The sequence below is a fragment of the Drosophila nasuta genome, chromosome 3, assembly GCF_023558535.2.
Source record: "Drosophila nasuta strain 15112-1781.00 chromosome 3, ASM2355853v1, whole genome shotgun sequence".
In the NCBI taxonomy this organism is placed as follows: Eukaryota; Metazoa; Arthropoda; class Insecta; order Diptera; family Drosophilidae; genus Drosophila; species Drosophila nasuta.
The window spans coordinates 9,104,544-9,123,357 of record NC_083457.1 but is presented as its reverse complement, the minus strand read 5'-3'; the positions used below and the strand labels follow the sequence as shown (position 1 = coordinate 9,123,357).

Below are 18,814 nucleotides of genomic sequence, written 5' to 3'. Positions count from 1 at the left end.
CACTGCTACACATTTGAATGTTAAAGACGACCAAAATCAAATCAAAGTGAATCGCGCGTGAAGTGTTTCTGTAATTTACAATAATTATGTATTTAGCTTTTTTTGTTCACCTTTTGCATGCTCAACAAACATCTGCGACTACGACTCGCAAAATGTTGGCGGCCCGTTATATTAGCAACAGGTGTCAGGCGGGCAAAGCAATGTGTTTCAATGTGTGTGTTGTTGTTGTTTCTCTTCAGTTTTGGGGCGCGATCGAACTGAATGTAAAGATTTCTGTCTATAAAACGATCATGATGATGGGCAATAGATGTTCATTAGTGTCTGATTGGGAGGGGGAGTGTGGTGATGGGAGATCTACATATGTATGTCAAAAATGTGGGGCTAATAAATTATCGCACATTCATTCGCACGCTCTCGCACACTCGAATGTTTCTTTAATGCATAAAAATTGCAAATAAAAGAGCGCAACTGAAAAAGAATATCTAGTTTTCGACTGTACTGTTGAAAATGTTGTGCGTCTGTTTTTGAGTGCGTGCAATTTTTGTTAAAATATCGCCACAACATAGAACGTGACAAATTTCTTAAAGCACTCTAACAACTACAACAAACACATGAATTCAGTGTGTACACACTGTGCGTAAATATGCTTGTGTGTGTATGAGTGTTTACAGGCGCATAAAATTAATGGGAAAACTTTACAATTAAGTTAGCTATCGTCAATCGCCTATCGAGGCCTATCGAGGAGTTCCGTTGGGATCCTGACTCACGTACGCATACCAACGCATAATCCATGAGTGTATGTGTGTTAGTGGGCGCGTGTGCCAACTTTACATGACGTATGTGCGTGCGTATTTATAGCGCAATTAGCAAATTGTCTAAAGTTATAAATTTATGCCAATATCCATATTGCAAATCCAATTAGCAGTCGTGCGCAAATAAAGCAATGAAATACGCGTCGTTAGCTTTTTACCGTTACAACCCATTTATCGATGTCACTACCCCGCCTCCCGCCTACGCCCACGCACAACGTTTCGCCCACCCATAAAGTGCAATTTGACAACAGCAAAAAAAAAATACGTATTGACAATTCTTATGCAATTACGCACTGCAAGTCCCACTCAATCGCCATTTAAATAAATTTCGCATGCAACGACAAAATAATTGATAAGCGTCATACAATAATAACAACAACAACAACAACAATAGCAGCAGAGCAACAGCTACGGTCAGTTCAAGCTTGTGAGTCCCTCTCAAAACACAAACAAAAAACGAAAACCGAAAGTGAGTACAAAATGCACATACGAAAAATAAAATACAAAAACAAAACACAACAGTTGTCGACGCCGACACAAAACAATGCAAAAGCAAAAGAAAAAAAAGCTCACAGCGCATTGCAATTTTTTCCACAATTAAATAATATTTACGAGAGAGCCCCAAAACCCCAAAAATGACTCAGTATCAATGTCAGAGGCGCGTGGCGCTGCGTGCCTGAGCGTAGCATTCCGTCAGCGCTGGCGTCGCTGGCCCGGGCAGAGCAGCGACAGAGGGGACAGCATCATGCGCACCCCAACAGATCTGTGGGCTATGTAAAAGCCGACAACTTTGATGCAGAATAATTCTGCGCTGCAAATTTTGATCGCTATAGCAGTGGGTGCTGCTGGAGTGGGAGGGGAAACGCTGCTAGACTTGTTCGTGCTGTGCTTTTTGCACTCCTTTTGCTTGTTGTACTTTGGTGTTGGTGGCCGCATGAACAAAGCAATGAATGAAAGAGTGAGATAGAGCGCACGTTTTGCATTTGCTTTTCGCAGTCGCGTCGCTGCCGCTGTTGTCACTGACCACACTCAACGGCATATGGACAGCTGCTGTTGTTGTTTTTGTTGCTTTAAGAGCTTTTCAATTTGACGTTGGTCAAAGCGCAAAACATAAAGCAGACAACCATAAAGCATAAGCAGATCAAGTGGATATAAAAATGAATGAGTTGGGGAATTAAATTGTTTTTTTTTCTCTTTTGCACGCTTTGCGAAATTTGTTTTGGTATTAAGAGCTGGCACTTTGAACCAGCTATGATAAGCAAGCAGACGTCAGGGAATTATCCTTATCAGGCATTATACTTTAAAAATTTAAATAAGCGCGCAAACAAAATGTAGTAGTATATTAGAACACATCGCGGTGATTAGCGAAAGTGGGCCAAGAGATTATGCAGATTAAGTGGCATGCAGACAATGTGTGTGCAGCATAAAAATTGCCCGCAAATTACCCGCAAATCACTCGACCCGCAGATCCCAACCACATTGACTTGCCGCTTGCCACTTACCACCTGCCACCTTGACGTGGCAATATGCGAATTTAATTAAATTCGTATGTAGATGGCTTTTCAATCAGTCAATTCAACTCACTGTTTGGTTAACCAACCAACCAACCAGCCAACCAACCGTCCATGCGAGCAACCGCTGCAGACTTCAGCTTATCACTTTGCAAAATGCAAAACAGACACCCGGACAATAACTGCGGGGCACACTATCTCTGTCTCTGTCGCACACTGTCTGTGGTCCGCTTAGGTATGTGTGTGTGGGAACAACATTTCAAAATGTTCACCTCAACACGACATATGTTACATTGCGCTGGCTGGCGTTGTTGCTGCGTTGCTTCCCGCTTACTGCTTACCGCTTATCACAACATTACGTTCTACACACTCACCCAACAACAACAACAAAGCACAGTGGCAACGACAACAATGACGACAACAAAAACGATGCCTCACCCAATGGCACAATTTCATTTGGGGGGCTTGGTTGCATGCGGAGTCACAAGTGCTCCGGTGGGAGGGAGGGATGTGGTGAGTGCCGGGCAGGTGGAAAAATGAGAAGCGACGGGTTGTTCGGCTGTCGTTTGTCGTTGCTCAAATGGCATCCCATAAAAAGGTTCACAAAAAAATTAACATAGCCATAAAAACAAATTCGCAATTGACGACAAAAAATACAACGAAAATTAATGTTACAACCATTTTATTCATTAGGCTGAACATTAAATACCCTCGCCTGAAAATTGTAATTATTATTCGTAAATTGATTATTCTTTGTTTTCATAGATTTTCCTAAGTGTTTTCAATGAATTTTTTAAATGGGGAATGAATGCATTCTTGCATGAAAATACAACACACATACTAGCATATTGAGTTAAATAATAAAAATGAAAGATATTATCATGAATTACGTTTTGTTTTTCATTGTGCACCAATATTTTGAATACAAAATTATGTTCGATTTTACCACTTCACTTCACTTCAGTTTTTATTATAATCGTCTGTTTTTAAGGGATTTTTGGAAAGGTTATAAAAAACAGAAAATCCATAACATTTTTTGGAATTCTAAGTTTTACTATCTACAGTTTGTACTGCAGTTAAACTGTTTACTGCAATCTATCGAATTTTTTTTATAGTTTTTTTCTTAAATGTGTCCCTAAAATGATTCATAATTCGAAGAGGTGCTTAAGTCGCATATACCCCAAACTTTCCCTATTTACTATACATAGAAATTACACCCACCCCATTTACCCGTCTAATGGGAGCAGTGGAAAGGACGGAACTGACTTTTTAACGGCTGGGTGAGGCTTCTAAACCTCTCTGACGTTTTGGCCAAAAACATTTCATTGTGACGTCACGAAATAATGCTTTAATGCTAGAACAATTTTCTGTTATCAACTTTAATTCGAAATCAACGCAATCGCCCCGCTCATTAACATACAGCAACCAAATAAGAAAATGCAGAGAAAAGAAACAGAGCAAAGATAAAGGAAAAGTCAAGTGAAAGGAAACGAACAGAAAAAATTAAATGAAATGAAATTGTTGCGATTTCATTTCTAGTTAGGCCAAAGTGCGAGTGTGTGTAATGGCAATATTTATGGGGAGGCTGTCGTCTAATGGCCACCAAAAACACAGTCCCAAAAAAAGCCACAGGAAAAACAATGGCTAAAGAGCGGGACACGCTGCGACATCTAATGGCCGACAGAGAAGGCGCTCAAATCGTGGGGGAGGTACTTTTATTTTATGGGCACGCGGCAAAGTTGCAAGGAAAGTGAAACTGAGATTGAAGTGTACGATGATGTCGTCGGCCTCGAGTAGTCAAATTAAGATCTTAAGCCGTCTAACAACTGAGACATGTTTCGTGCAGTGAGTGAAGCTGACGCATTTAATGCGCGCTTAACCTGGAAAATGGAAGTAGAAATGGAAATGGGCGAAAAACTTGCGCTTTACGGCTGATAAGCTAAACGGAAGTGAATGAGATTGAACCTGTGCGAACCTAACTGCTAATGAATGCTACAATTAGCGAAAGTAAACTTTTATTGTGGCAAAAGTTTTGTCGCCTACTTTGTGGCGCATGCTTGAGAGCACCTGACGAAAGCTTTTTCTCTTATCGAATGTGATCATCAGCAATCAATCAGTTGTTATTCAAGACGTCCACAGACTGGCAAAAACTTGTTGCCCATAAATGCGTTTCGTTTCACACAATTTAGATAATACGTATACGTATAATATTGGAGAGTGAGAACGCTGTTTTAAGCACGCAAGCAAATTCGCTGATGATGCATGGCGAATGGCCAAAAGATAAACCCAACTGCTGAGCGCAATTTGCTACATTTAAATGCAATTTGTGACAGTTTCGCTTTAGCGCGACTTTCAACTGACATAGACGAAGTGGCGGAAGGGAAAGTGCTGCAGTTGGGAGATTCGAGTCGAAGGATGTCAGCTACGCCAACTTTGCTGAGATGCCAAAGATGCCGTTGTCGACCCGCTTCAGGAATAAGTCAAGACATAGCTGCACAAAGGAATTTCTTTATAATATCAGACACAATCAAGTGCAGCAGAGGCAGCAACAAAAACAAACAAAAAAAAAAGCACAACAACTCTAGCTCGCAAGAGGACACACATAAATCCCTAACAACGTTGCGTCTTGAGCTTTAAACTCGTACGTTGCAGAGCCTGATTTATGCTGGCATCTTTAAGCACTCGAGTGTAATATTCTTACTACGTTTTGTGTCTCGTTTTTTTGTTGGTTGTGACGTGCTTCAGGAAACTTTTTGGACAAGTCACTCTGCCAAGAAGTAGAAGACCAAGTCCTTATCTAGCAATAGGCAAAGTTGTCAACTGCTACGCCTCACATAAAAAAAATGAAGCCAAACCAAGAGGGAGGATTGCGGCATGCCCGCATGGCGTATACGCAATATGTGTGCACGTGAGTTAAAACTTGCACAGCTGAGGCCTTAAAATTGATTTTGAACTAATGAATGAGTCGAATGCCTGCCTAACGTCCATCAACACTGCTGGGCCAACTCCCTTTCCTTTTCGTTTTGTCCAATGACTAATGAGTATGCCCTTTTTATACCCTAAGCACATTTTAAAAGGCCAAACGAGGGTTGAACAGGTTTGCCATTCGGCATGCAACAGGCTGAAGTTGATGACCATAAACCTGTTCTACTTTTGATAGTTTCCATACTTCCTTCTTGTCGGTTATATTTAGGAAAGGAATTGTTTGAAGTTTAAGTCCAATTTCCACTATTATAATTTGTACGCACATTTTTAGTAATTTTATCTCAGGGTATTTTGTAGTCGTTCATTCTAGCTCACGCTTTTACTTTTGCCCATTTTAAATGAGCAAAATAGGTCATAAGTTTGTATGAAACCTTCTGAAAATATACATATTATATGCTCCAATTCAATCTTCCATTCATCCTGCTGACCTTTCGTCCGTCGTTCCTGCCGTCCATCTTTATTAAACTGTATAGCTCGGCTACTGTAACAGCTAGAGTCTTCAAATTTCGCATGTGTCCTCATACATTTAATACGCAACTGTCTTAAGTATTGTTTACAGGGTATCTTGCCTTGTCGTTTCCCATTTGTTTTGCTTTATTTATTGTTTCGCCCTTATTGCCTGACAACGTTACAAGAATCCAATATAGTATGCACCCCGGCCGAAGGGTGCTTGGCTCTTTGTCTCCAGGAAATAAATGCCTGCTGCTCTTTGAGTGTTGCCACCGGTTGCCACAATTCCCATGCGTTGCGATGACCAGCGACAGTTCTGGGCACTCATTGAGTCCACCGAACCGCAAAGGGCGCTAACAAAATCATTCGCTGGCGACCACATTTCCACAGCCAAGTCGAGAGCACGTTCATGGGCGCAAGCATCGCTGCTACAGCCTGGTTGCTCTTCGCCACCATTCGGATAGTAATCCACATCCCCGAGTTGGGTCATTGTGCCCAATCCATTGCCATTTGTGTGCAGCACCTCAACGTAGGCAGCGTCCTGAGCCGAGAGTTGATGCGCCAGCTCAACGCTGTCTCCGGTGGGATCGAGTGCAATGATGTGTGAGAATTGCTCGCCAAGCAGTTGTTGCACTTGCTCGGCCACAGCGCCAGCCAGATGAGCGCCCTCGGCAAATCCCACGAGTTGTTGTTTCGCCAGCGGCACATCAAACTGTTGATGCAGCTGCACGATAACGTTACTCGCACTGTTCACGAGTTGGGATTCGGTTTGCGACTCCGTTGAATCCAGGGCAAATACGTTGCAAGCCTCACGCTCGAGCAACGCTGTTGCAAGCTTCGATTGCTGCTCGGCTGAGTTATTGCTGCGCCAGCTAGGCAGCAACAGGCTGCAAATGAAAAAGGGGTTTGTGATGGCGAGGAAAGTCTTAAATTATCGCCGCTGATGGATGACTCACACAATGGGTTCCAGGGCGTAGAAGGGGGAACGCACCAACGTCTCCACCTCTGGCTCAATGCGCTGTGGTGTCTGCGGATTGCGTCGCGTGTACAGCAGATAGCCGGGCTCCGAGCTGTCCTCGGCTGCAAGATGTGAACTCTGTGTCTAAGTCGCTGGATGACGTCATTTGTGATCATTGAACTCACCTGTCGCCGGTGTCGCAATTACCGCCAAAGCAGCTGCTAGGAGCAGGCAACTTAGCATTACCTTTGTGTATCGCATATTGTGTTCAACTGATGGCAAATTGTCGTTTGACATCGAAGGCATTCCTCGGATTGATTGCGACGCCATCGACACACCAGTGACTGATTAGATTAGACGCTACCGAGTCGTTTATGGACCAAGTCAGCGATAAGGGTTATTTATCAAATGAAGCCAACAATGAGACACCATTGACCAGTTGGAGTAGTGCACAGCTTGGCCTCTATCGGCCAGCACTTGGATAATTCTCTCACGACATCAAGTGTTATTTATGGCGCCTGTTTATACCCGTTGTGTGTGTACTTTAGAAGGGTATGTAAACTTTGTGAGCATAGAGAAATGCAACAAGTTCTCAATCAACCGCCAGTATTAACACCTAAATATCACAGACAACATGAACTAGGTTACCAATTCTGTCTGCTAAACTTTTGTTGATCTTACGCAGATCATGACTCTACAAATAGAAAAAATAAATACGACTAGAGATTACAACTTTGGTAAATATAATAGTAACAACTTGTTGAATAGATTTTGAGTATTTGACAACAATGTGATAAGAAGTTCCTTGACTTTGGCCACACTTTTTTTGTTTGTTTTCTTTGAATGTGGGTCGCTTTTCTTTACCTCCTTTATATGTGTTACTTCAACATAACATTTATCTCATATAAAATCCCATAAGAAAAAAAGACAACATATTTTCTCATATTCATATTTATTCAGTCACGCGATGTTTATCGAGTTGAAACCCAAACAGAGCTCACCACAACACAATATGATGATAAACACGTGCGGCAAGTTATGTAAATTATATTACTGCTTCTAATGCAGCTTACTCATTACAGTTTTTATGATTTGATTGCTGGCTTTTTCATAATTTGGATGCCAAAGACTGTTTACATTTTGAGAGCGGTTACACTTAAAATTTACTGTGTAAGCAGAGTGTAAACAGCCATGCGGAACTTGATCTAATATGAACATATAAATATTGTTAATAATTATCAGACTTTAAAGTATTTAACACATATCTTACAGCAGAGCAAACTTCACGTTAGCTTTCTGGCTTGTTTTAGTTTGTCAAATTAATCAAAGCAGCGCAATCTTGCATGGCAAGTGGAAGCATTTAAACACACTCCCCGTTGCCCCGTTGCCATCGGCAACCGGCAACTGCCACCTGCTGCAACAAATTGCATTTAATTGCCTGACAGATCAATGACTCGAGCTCAGATGCAAAGCACTTTATATGTTACGTCGTGTGCAGTAGCTGCAATTGCTCCGCGGGGAGTGGAAGTGGAATGGAGTTGTGTGTACAATTGTACTGTCAGCTGGCAACCAGATTGGGAGGCGAGGCGAGAGGGCCTTGCATTGTTTGCTTGGCTCAACCGTCGGTAGGTGTGGCACCACCCACAGTTGCCCCCAATGCTGATGGTCATTAGCCCCGGACTCGTACATCGGACTCGAACGCACATCATAATGATGACGTGTGGGACTCGTTGCAGCTGTGCGAAATTTACAAAATTTAAGGCACACAAAATGCAAACACAAAATCTCGGCAAACGGGAGCGTGTGTTGCCATAGTAGAATTCTCTAAGAAGTGCAAAATAAATCGCTTGCGAAATAGTCTGTCAAGTGCACGCGGCAAACAATTAAGCCAACAAACAACACCCTGCCACGCCCCAATATTCCCACACACACACACACACACTAACAGACACACTTATACACTTCCTGCCAGCTCAATGGGCACGTCAAGCGATTTGGAGCTCATGCTAGATTTATGGATAAATGCGCGTTATTAAACGAAGGCCGACGGCGGCCCATTTATAACCAGGCTCAACAGACTGAAAGCAGAGCAAAGCATATTACAAAAAAGGTGCTCGACTGTAAGATACTTGCATTTTATTTGATTTCAAAGACAGCCTCGATCTTTTTCTTTGACTGAGACTCATTTTCTGACTAGACTATCAACACAAAGTCAAATTAAAAGAGTTAAAAGGCTTGCAACATAGTTTTCTGAATTTGAGAAAAATCACGCTGTTAGACAACGAAATCATTTATTTAATATCCATTTGAGTTTTTTTTGATTTGGAATCTTTGAACTCAAAGTTAGAGCTTTAAGAATTTGTCAATGACACAATGATAAAACTATATTTAATTAGAAAGTTACTATCTCAAAATAACACAAACTTACAAGGCAGTTAAAGTTAGGATACAAGATAAGTTTTCATTTGAAACATTTTAGTAAAAACAAATCGCAAGCAATTTTGTATTAAAAAGTTGGATACCCTTAATCAAGCACAGACATACATGATTCCATCGTGACCCCAATAAAAATAATTAATATTTTTAGCATGGAAAATGTTTCTTTATTATACCCTTTTATGCTCTGGCTTCCGGGTGTTCAAAGGAGAGCGCAACGTTGAGGGGTGCTAGGAGGCGTGTCTCTTTGTATTAGCATAAACATGTAGCTAGCTGTCGATGTGGAGCATTCAGCGTGCCAGCACGCATTCAATTGAATACCAAAAAAGAATTGTATCATATTCCCAACAGAGATGTGAGGGGGAGTAAAGCTTGCGGGAGGACATCGCAGGACGTCGGGATGCAGCAAATCAGAGTTAGGGCGATCAAAGGGAAAAGTCAATATGGTCGGGCGTGCAAAACTTTGAAGTGGTTGAAGTCGCAAGCGATTCAATATAATAAATTACTGTGATGATGGCATTGCAGCCAGCAAGTTCGAAGGTTCTGTCAATATCACGCATACGACCGAGTGTGAGTTGGACCCAAGCAGCAGCAACAGCAGCAGCCGGAGCAATCCTTAACGAAAGAAAGTCAGCAAAAGAGTCTGGTGTGAAATAAGCAATCAACAAAGTCACAGAGCCAAACAAAGACACTTTATGAGAAGTGTGAGGCTCGGGGGGTTGGAGAAGCTATCAGTAACTTCCATGTAGCTCTGCTCTTTATGGCGTGAAGTAAAAGTAGCGAGTGGAAATCATTTTTGATGTGCCGCAATTTCTCATAAAAATTTCATTACTTGCTCCGGCTCTGGCTCTGGCTGTTTGATGAACAAAAGGATATCAGATTGAGGGAGGAGGAGACAGAGTGAGTGACAGCACAAATACTCAGCTCTCTCAGCATACAGTAATCAATTAGTGGCGAACGTCATCATCTATGTGAGAATACAATAGAATGGCATTATCTTGTACCATCGACATCTGCATTAAATGCAAAGAAACCACCTCAACTTCAAGCCATAAAAGTGCAACTGATAAGGGGTGCATAAAAACTGGTGCGCGAAATTAAACTAGTCTACCAAAGGATACCCAATGTTTACCTCCTGAGGGAGTTTAATGTTGAAAGTTCCCCTTTTTTTAATTAGAAATGCATAGCGTATTAAATGCGGTGAAGAAATGTAAAGAAAGTAATATAAATTTGCGCATTTTTGATCAGGTCGATGAACTAAGTGTAAGATGAACTGATAAGTTATTATGTTTGTCCGATTATTGGGGTATTTTTATGGCGTTTTTTTTTATCGCGTATTTTATGTAGACTCCTTCTATTATTTACTGTTTTTATTGTTATTATGACGGTTTAGCTCAATGACCAAATGAATCGCGAAAACTTTCATATATTATTATTATGCGCTTCATATATTATTATCACCTTTTTTCAAGTCTCTGAGATTTAAGCGTTGAAAAGTCTGTTAAATAGTGACTATAAATTTGCAAGTGTGCGTTACAAATCTTATCGAAGAACCGACGCACACTCTTTTACAAGACTTTAATAAGTGCAGGGTATATTTAGTATCGTATTTCTCACTGTGTGTGTGTTTTTGGGGTGGATGAATGAGTGTCTGCCTTTAAAAGTGGGGGAAAGACGTGGCAAGTAAACTAAGATGCAAAATGCAAGCAGAGCTAGCCTTGATTAAAGCTATGTTCTACGCAGGACGAAGACGCCGACCAAGAAGACGTGAATAGTAAAGAAGAGGCGAGAGAGAGAGTGTGCGTGGAGAGAGAGCAACAAGGAGCCACTACAATCGAGTGAATGTAATTAACAACAAGCTGAAGGAGCCGGAGCTGTTGTCACAGCTGAAAGTTCAACAAAAATGTTGCAACACGCCAAAGGACTAGCACACAACAAGGACACAGTCGCTCCAAAAGCCGCCGCTATCCATTTCCAATTAAATTAAACGTAGCGACAAGGACACCACCTCATCAACCACTTCCATCTCAGCTGCACTCCGCTCCACTCCACTCCACTCCATTACACGCTGTCTACACTCTACACTTGCTGCAACCCACAGTCATCCATCACTCCATGCAACACGCAACGCTTGTGGCGCGTAATGAGTACATCCCTGAGTACAGCTTCAGCCGTTCTACATGCACAACAACAACGCATCTCCCCCAATGGATTGCTGCTGCCGCTCTTCGTGCTGTGCCTTCAACAGCTGTTGCTGGCCACTTGCCATGCCGAAGTCTTTACGCTGGGCTATCTGACGGGCTCGCAACGACGTCCCGGCAATCTGGACTATCAGCGTCCTGGCATCACCATCTCAGGGGCCATTTCGCTGGCCGTTGACCAGGTTAATGCCGGCAAATTGCGCTCCATGGGACACTCGCTGCGCTTTGTTGTGGCCGAGACCTATGGCGATGAAGTGGCCAGCATACGACAGACAGCGGCACTGTGGACACAACAGGTGGCCGCCTACATTGGACCGCAGGAGACGTGTGTGCACGAGGGACGTATGGCGGCTGCTTTTAATCTGCCCATGATATCCTATGTAGGTGGTGAAATTTACACTTGCAAACATTTGCTAATGGTTTTTTTGGTTTATTTTCGCAGTATTGCACGCATCGGGATCCCTCCAATAAGCTGGACTTTCCCACTTTTGCCCGCACTCGTCCACCGGACACACAGATCTCCAAGTCCGTTGTGGCTTTGCTGTTGGCATTCAACTGGACACAGGTCAGCTTCCTCTATTTGGATGATGCCAGCAGTCAGTATCAGCCGGTGGCAGAGACTATACTCAGCACTTTGAGTGCAGCCGGCGTTCTTGTAAGAGATATTCGCACCTGGAACACCATTTACTATCATGGCTTCATGGCCAATCCATTCGATGCACTCGTGGAGCAAACCCACGCCAACACACGCAGTAAGTGGGGTTTCAAAGCTGCATTCTATGTACATAATAAAAACTCTTGGCTGACACTCATCGTCAAGCATTTTTTGTTCGTGTTGCTTGCTTAAAGGGAATTAGCTTTAAACGGTATAGAAAAAGTGTCCGCTTGGAGCAATATTTGCTTAAAAGAAGTGTTTGCTAAAGAAGTTTACTCTGAATCGATTGATAATTTAGAAAGTGTATTATTTATAAATATATATTGCCATAACCTGTATTTAAATAATCATCAATGAGTGGAACATATTCCTGAGTTATTCCCAACCAAATCAACAATGCAATTCTGATAAAGTTGAATGAAAACCGTCTATAAACATAAATTCCGTTAGTACGAATGCTGCAAATAATTGCATTCTCATAATCAACAATGAGTCCGATATATTCCCTATTTATTTCAAATCAATCACAGAAACTTAATAATCGTAATAAGCAATGAAAAGGCATTTACAATTTCATCCATTCACATTAAAATGATATCATTTCTGTCAACATTTTGGTTGCAATCAAACATGCAATATTTGCATCCAATCAACGGACATAAAAATGGAATTTCATTCAGACAATTTTAGTAAATTATGCAGCGAAATAAACAGAAACAACAGCGCCTATATGGTGCAGTTTATAATCGATATTCAGCAGAAATAGTACGAATAAATTTCAGTTTAATTTGAATTTTAGCCAAGCTAAATACTAATTACGTTTTTCTATGTTGATTACCCAATTTCAATGCGCTTTTTTGTTGTAAACTCAATTGTAATTTATGGTTCATGAAGCACTGTGCTTAATTACATAAAAAAATCATTATTCATTCTCACAGTTTACCTTGTGCTGGGTCATTACTATGAGCATGTGGGACTCATGGTTAGTCTGCAGCAACGTGGACTCTTGGCACGCGGAGAATACTTTGTGGTGGGCATCGATATCGAGCAGTATGATCCTGCGAAGCCGGAGAAATATCTGAGCGGCATGCTGATGGAGAAAGTGGAACCGCTGGCGGCGCAAGCATTTCGGTCCTATCTCGGCATTGTGCCCACTGCGCCCGTCTCCTTTGCCACATTCGCCAACGAGGTGAGTTGCGCCAAGATGCTGGCCAAGAATCTGGTCCCACTTGATTGATGTGTATTGTGTGCTTTAGGTAAACAAATACATGGAACGAGAACCATTCAATTTCCCCAATCCCTTGGGCGTTTACGGTGGTGCAAAGCAGGTTTGTGTTCGGGAATTTTCTTCCGGCTCGTTTCCCAATCACATTTGAAAACATCTCATGCCCCGTTTTCCTTTGTAGATAAGCGCTGAGGCAGCCTATCTCTACGATGCCGTTCATCTGTATGCGAATGCTCTGGTCTCTGTGCTGCAGGCAGGCGGTAAACCCAAAAATGGCAGCGCCATTGTGGCGGCCATCAAGGGTTCGCGCTATCTCAGCGCCATGGGGTGAGTAGCACTCTCCTCTAACCCATTCCTTCGACTTGCAACTAACTGTTGTGTTGTCTCTGGAGCAGTTACCATGTGTACATCGATGAGAATGGCGACGCTGCTGGGAACTATACAGTATTAGTGCGTGGCACAGTGCGCAATAATCGCAATCAGACTGTCGTGGGTCTAATGCCAGCGGGCACCTTTAGTCACAGGGGCAGCAGCAGTAGCAGCAACAGCTCCAATAGCAGCAGCAGCAACGATGCACTGTCCGTAAGTAATCCCTCAATATATTGCTTTCTATCGCTTAAAAACAAACTCTTGCATCCTAATGCTTGCCCCAAAAAAAAAACAAAACAAAACCTCTAGCAGCAGGTAAGCGATTTGGGACTTTCCCGTTGATCTGTTCACCTTACTTATGCATAATCCTTTCTCTGTTTCTCGGCAGGATTTGAAATTGTATCACCACATTGACTGGGTGGGCGGTGTGCGTCCTGCGGCCGCGCCTCGCTGTGGTTTTGGTGGCGAGAACTGCGTTAGTAAGTCAACTAGAATTTAGTTTTTAATGTCAACCATTAACTAAATACTTTGTAGATTATACTGGCGAAATCTCGGCGGGCATTGCTGGTGGTGCTTTGCTTCTACTTGGACTTGTTTCGCTGGTGCTTTATCGCAACTGGCGCTATGAGCAGGAGCTGGACAGTCTGCTCTGGAAGATTGACTTTCGGGAGGTGCAAGTCCATGAAAATGAACGCGAGCAACAGAGTCTCAAGCAAACACGAGTAAGCTCTAAATTTATAAATATGAAAACTTCTTCCTTGAAAAACAAACCGAACCCAATCATTGATCCTAGTCCTTTAGATAGCTGTCTCTTTAAAGTTTATATACTGCATCTAACAGCTGAGACAAGTCCTCGTCTAAGCAAGTTTCCTGCATTCTTTGTCATGTTTGACAGCATTCGTTAAATCAATTGCCGCGTCGTCTTCCTTCGCAGTCCACCCATCCACTAATACGCACCAGCCAGGTCAGTCTCAGCTCCAATCCGGATGCGGACTTTCGCTATACAACTATCTTTACCCCCATTGGACTCTATAAAGGACAACTTTATGCCATTAAAAAGGTGCGCAAGAAGAGCGTCGACATTACACGCGAAATGAAGAAGGAACTGAAGCTGGTAAGCAAATCAAAGGCAGTAAACTTCTAAAGAACTTAACATAAATCCCCCCTTCGATTCTCCCCACCAGCTGAGGGACGCTCGCCATGACAACGTATGTGCATTTATTGGCGCCTGCACTGAGCCACCAAACATCTGCATCATCAGCGAATATTGCACGCGTGGCAGCCTTAAGGTCAGTAGTGGCTTTTGATTGGGTCGCAAGAATCCATCCCTTATTGCTTTTGTGCTTTTGCAGGACATATTGGAGAACGAGGACGTCAAGCTGGACAACATGTTCATTGCCTCCATGGTGGCGGACATTATACGCGTGAGTGCTGCTGTGTAACATTATACTAATGGCATCCCCATCCCCCCTCTTCCTCTGCAACCCCATTCCGCTTCCTTTTCCGTTTACTGTTTGTGAGAGCTTTCTTCTCCTTCCGCAGGGCGTCATCTACTTGCACGAATCGCCCATCCGCTTCCATGGCTCGCTGTGCACATCGAATTGCCTGGTCGACTCACGTTGGGTGGTCAAGCTGACGGACTTTGGTTTGTTTGCCTTCAAGCAGGGCATCGAGGACAACTCCACGGACATGCAGCACATGTCTGCTAAATGTCTGAGTACGTTAAACCAGTACTTCCAATTAAATCGATGTTATATTCTACTATTTATTCTTCACAGAGTTGCTCTATCGTGCACCAGAGCTGCTGCGTCAGGGCCCATCCTCGCTGGTGATGGGCACACAGCGGGGCGATGCCTATTCCTTTGCCATAATCCTCTACGAGATGCATGTGCGGCGCGGTCCCTTCGGCGAAACGGGTCTGACGCCCATGCAGTGCCTGCAAAAGGTCATGCAGCCACAGGATCAAGTGCATCCCTATCGTCCCTCATTGCAGCCCCTGGAGACGGCCTTCGATTGCGTCAGTGAGTGCTTGCGGGAATGCTGGGCCGAGCGGCCTGAGGATAGACCCGAGTTCAAGACAATACGCACCAAGCTGCGGCCATTGAGGAAGGGGATGCGTCCGAATATCTTTGACAATATGATGGCCATGATGGAGAAGTATGCCAATAATTTGGAGGCGCTGGTCGATGATCGCACCGATCAGTTGCAGGAGGAAAAGAAGAAGACTGATGCGCTGCTGCATGAGATGCTGCCGCGCTGCGTGGCCGATCAGCTGAAGAAGGGACACAAAGTGGATCCCGAACATTACGAACAGGTCACCATCTATTTTAGTGATATTGTCGGCTTTACGGCCATGTCCGCCGAGAGTTCGCCCCTGCAAGTGGTCGACTTTCTCAATGATCTCTACACCTGCTTCGATTCCATCATTGGCCATTATGATGTATACAAAGTGAGTGTAGTTTTTGGTAGTAATCTTACTCGGACATGCATATTAATTGGGTTTCACTTGCAGGTGGAAACCATAGGCGATGCCTATATGGTTGTTTCTGGTCTGCCGTTGCGCAATGGCGATCTGCATGCCGCTGAAATAGCCACCATGTCCTTGCATTTGCTCAGCGCCGTCTCCGAGTTTAAGATACGACATCGACCCACCAATCGATTGTTGCTACGCATTGGCATACACTCGGGACCCGTTTGTGCCGGCGTCGTGGGTCTCAAGATGCCGCGTTATTGCCTCTTTGGCGACACTGTTAACACGGCTTCACGCATGGAATCGAGTGGTGTGCCGCTCAAGATTCACTGCAGCTGGCAGTGCCGTCAGCTGCTGGAGCGTCTGGGTGGCTACCATTGCCAAGAGCGTGGCGTCATCTCGATGAAGGGCAAGGGAGAACAGCGCACCTATTGGCTAATGGGTGAGGATGAGGAGGCGCGAGTGCGTCGCACCTATGAGCGCTCCCAGCGTCGTGGCTCACGTGCGTTGAACAAATTTATACAGGGCACTATTAAGCAGGCGCAGGAGCAGACTAACGATTGTGGCATAAGATCCTCGCTGAAGCAAAAGAACTTGCCACGTAACTCGCTGACGCGTTCTTCCAGCCTAGAATCGCCAAAGAAGCTGCGTTTTGCTGCTGGAAATATGCTGGAGCATCATCGCTATCACAGGTTAGTTAAATATACTACTTGTGTGAACATTACTAAAATAATTTCATTGCTTAGCGATGAGGCTCTGCTGGAAGTGGATTCGTACACGGGACTGCGCCGATCCTCTGGTGGCTCCACGCATTCGCGATACGAGGAGTCGACTTTATCCTGCCAAAGCATCGAACATCTCGATACGCTGCAACCAAAGCGGCGACCTTCTTCCTATCCAACTGCCGATACGCCACTGCTGCTGAATCACGTTGAGGTGTGACCAGGAAGAGGAGAAGGAGAAGCACATTATTAAAGTACAGGAATCATAAATAGTAGAATTTGTCAACAGTATCTTTAGACGAGTATTATCATGGTGTTCAGCCCTTGTTAGCCCTCTTATGCTTTAAGTGTTGTCTTCAAACTTAACGGAGGCATTTCTAGATGTTGTGTGAAAACTGTAGTATCAGCATATTGTGAGAGTGATTATAAATCTAGTCGTTGCATAAAACAAATACGCTAGTTTAGCGAGTAGCATAATCTTAAATATCAATAAATAAATCATATATATATATAAATGTAACAAATTTTACTTCGATTACCTTTACACAATATGTAAGAATATAGAGTCCAGCTTTAATTATTTATTTAGTTTTATTTAAATTTATTTTGTTTTGTTTTTTATTGGTTTGTCTTGAAGACATTTGCTTTATAATTGTACTGCATAGCGTTCAAACTTAACGTTTTGTTTTTGTTTTTTTTTATATATTAAGTATTCGAGTTTAAAACCAATTTGTGCATTTCATTGTGGGTTCTTTGCAGACCCGTCTCCCAATCTCTAATCTCTGAACTCTTGCGAAAGCCAGCTTGCAAAAATTTCAAATAGTTTGTATATAAGTACGTATTACATAGTTTCTAGTAGGGAATTTCTTCAATTTGATTGCTTTTGTTTGAACTTAGTTTTGCTAGATATATATGTATTTATATGTATGTGTTCTTTCTGCCATAATTTCCTCTTCTCTTTAAGTTTTTCGATTTTTCTTTGTTTTTGATAAGCCACAAGCTTTAAAGCGCACTTTAATGCATAAAATGTAATTTTGTAATTTCGAAAATTCTTTAAATTTTGTTTTGTTTTGCTTTTTTTGCTTCTTCTCTTTTCTTAACTTTAAAAATATGTGATTGTGTGCGTGTGTGTCTGTGTGTGGAATGGTCGAATAATAACAATTTTCATCAAGTGTATAATATATAATGTGTATAAGTATAAACTACTCAATTCAACAAGTTACTAAATAACAATTTTTATACAAGTCTAGGCGTGTATAATGCTTTGATTCGGTTTGGTTTTTCTTGTTCATATCAAAATGCTTGCAACAACAATATTCATCTACAGTATGTCAAGAAACTCTTTACACACTGAAAAAAACACATATTTTTTGACTTTGCATGCAAAAATAACGCCTTTAGTTATTATTTTTCAATATTTTTTTAATGCAGATCTATTATTTAGCAAATTTCAAATTAGTATGTACAAAAATAAAAACAATACAACGAAAGGGAAAATTTTAAATCAACAAAATATGAGTTTACACATTTTTGACACTGTCAAGAAAGTGTTTACACACTTTAGTTTTCGATTCTCTTTTGTTCTATTTTTCGTAAAAACTGTACTTTATTGTTATCTATGCTTATGCACTATTCGCTATTTTTGCATTCCTTTTCATTAAATTGCGAAATCTTGCTACGCACTTGTCAAAAAGCTGATTTTTAAATTATTTGACATGCCTGGAGCTGGTTTGACTTATGAAGTTACCCAATTAACTTATTATAGTCACCAAATTGGAAAATCTGTAGCTTAGCTAGTGGAGCTTATTGGGGTATCGCAAAAAAATTATTTATAATGCTCCAAATCGAGCCGAAAATTAAGACAAACTGCAAGCAAAGTGTGGAAATGGTCGAAAATTAAATATTGACGAGCGGGCAGACCGCCTTATTATGGGCATGGTTCGTCAAAACCCCAAATGTTGATCAGAACCCACGCCAAGGAGTTGGAAGAAGGGTGTGGCACGGTCGATTCGCATGAAAC

General features: G+C 42.4%; 2 protein-coding genes across 3 annotated transcripts; one reads left to right on the top strand and one right to left on the bottom strand.

Annotated features, from left to right (window-relative positions):
• Positions 1-971: 971 nt before the first annotated feature.
• LOC132788977 (speract receptor) lies at positions 972-17,304 on the top strand. 2 transcript variants are annotated; one of them, XM_060796683.1, is made up of 16 exons: positions 972-1,281; positions 10,896-11,733; positions 11,796-12,105; positions 12,947-13,197; positions 13,265-13,336; positions 13,415-13,560; positions 13,629-13,815; positions 13,991-14,081; positions 14,137-14,324; positions 14,498-14,716; positions 14,787-14,891; positions 14,955-15,026; positions 15,145-15,319; positions 15,381-16,051; positions 16,115-16,764; positions 16,819-17,304. In XM_060796683.1, the coding sequence occupies exons 2-16, from the start codon at positions 11,296-11,298 to the stop codon at positions 17,012-17,014; spliced, it is 3,771 nt and encodes a 1,256-aa protein (XP_060652666.1). In that variant the 5' UTR covers positions 972-1,281; positions 10,896-11,295; the 3' UTR covers positions 17,015-17,304. The 2 variants fall into 2 exon arrangements, with proteins under 2 accessions (XP_060652666.1, XP_060652667.1); XM_060796684.1 differs by having other exon boundaries at positions 975-1,281; positions 14,537-14,716; positions 16,819-17,303.
• On the bottom strand, positions 5,842-7,013 carry LOC132792963 (phospholipase A1 2). The gene is made up of 3 exons (XM_060802504.1): positions 6,902-7,013; positions 6,715-6,838; positions 5,842-6,645 (listed from the first exon to the last, which is right to left on the bottom strand). Exons 1-3 carry the CDS (start codon positions 7,011-7,013, stop codon positions 5,937-5,939), a joined length of 945 nt encoding a protein of 314 aa, XP_060658487.1. The 3' UTR covers positions 5,842-5,936.
• Positions 17,305-18,814: the final 1,510 nt, after the last annotated feature.

What these genes read in the sequence shown, in the direction of transcription:
- LOC132792963 (XM_060802504.1), bottom strand. Translation starts at nt 7,013, where the DNA reads ATGTCAAACGACAATTTGCCATCAGTTGAACACAATATGCGATACACA. An exon ending in AATTGCGACACCGGCGACAG is followed by an intron (nt 6,839 to 6,901) that starts GTGAGTTCAATG and finishes CACATCTTGCAG; the next exon opens with CCGAGGACAGCTCGGAGCCC. An exon ending in TACGCCCTGGAACCCATTGT is followed by an intron (nt 6,646 to 6,714) that starts GTGAGTCATCCA and finishes TTTCATTTGCAG; the next exon opens with CCTGTTGCTGCCTAGCTGGC.
- LOC132788977 (XM_060796683.1), top strand. Translation starts at nt 11,296, where the DNA reads ATGAGTACATCCCTGAGTACAGCTTCAGCCGTTCTACATGCACAACAA. An exon ending in CGCTATCTCAGCGCCATGGG is followed by an intron (nt 13,561 to 13,628) that starts GTGAGTAGCACT and finishes TCTCTGGAGCAG; the next exon opens with TTACCATGTGTACATCGATG. An exon ending in CATGTCTGCTAAATGTCTGA is followed by an intron (nt 15,320 to 15,380) that starts GTACGTTAAACC and finishes TATTCTTCACAG; the next exon opens with AGTTGCTCTATCGTGCACCA.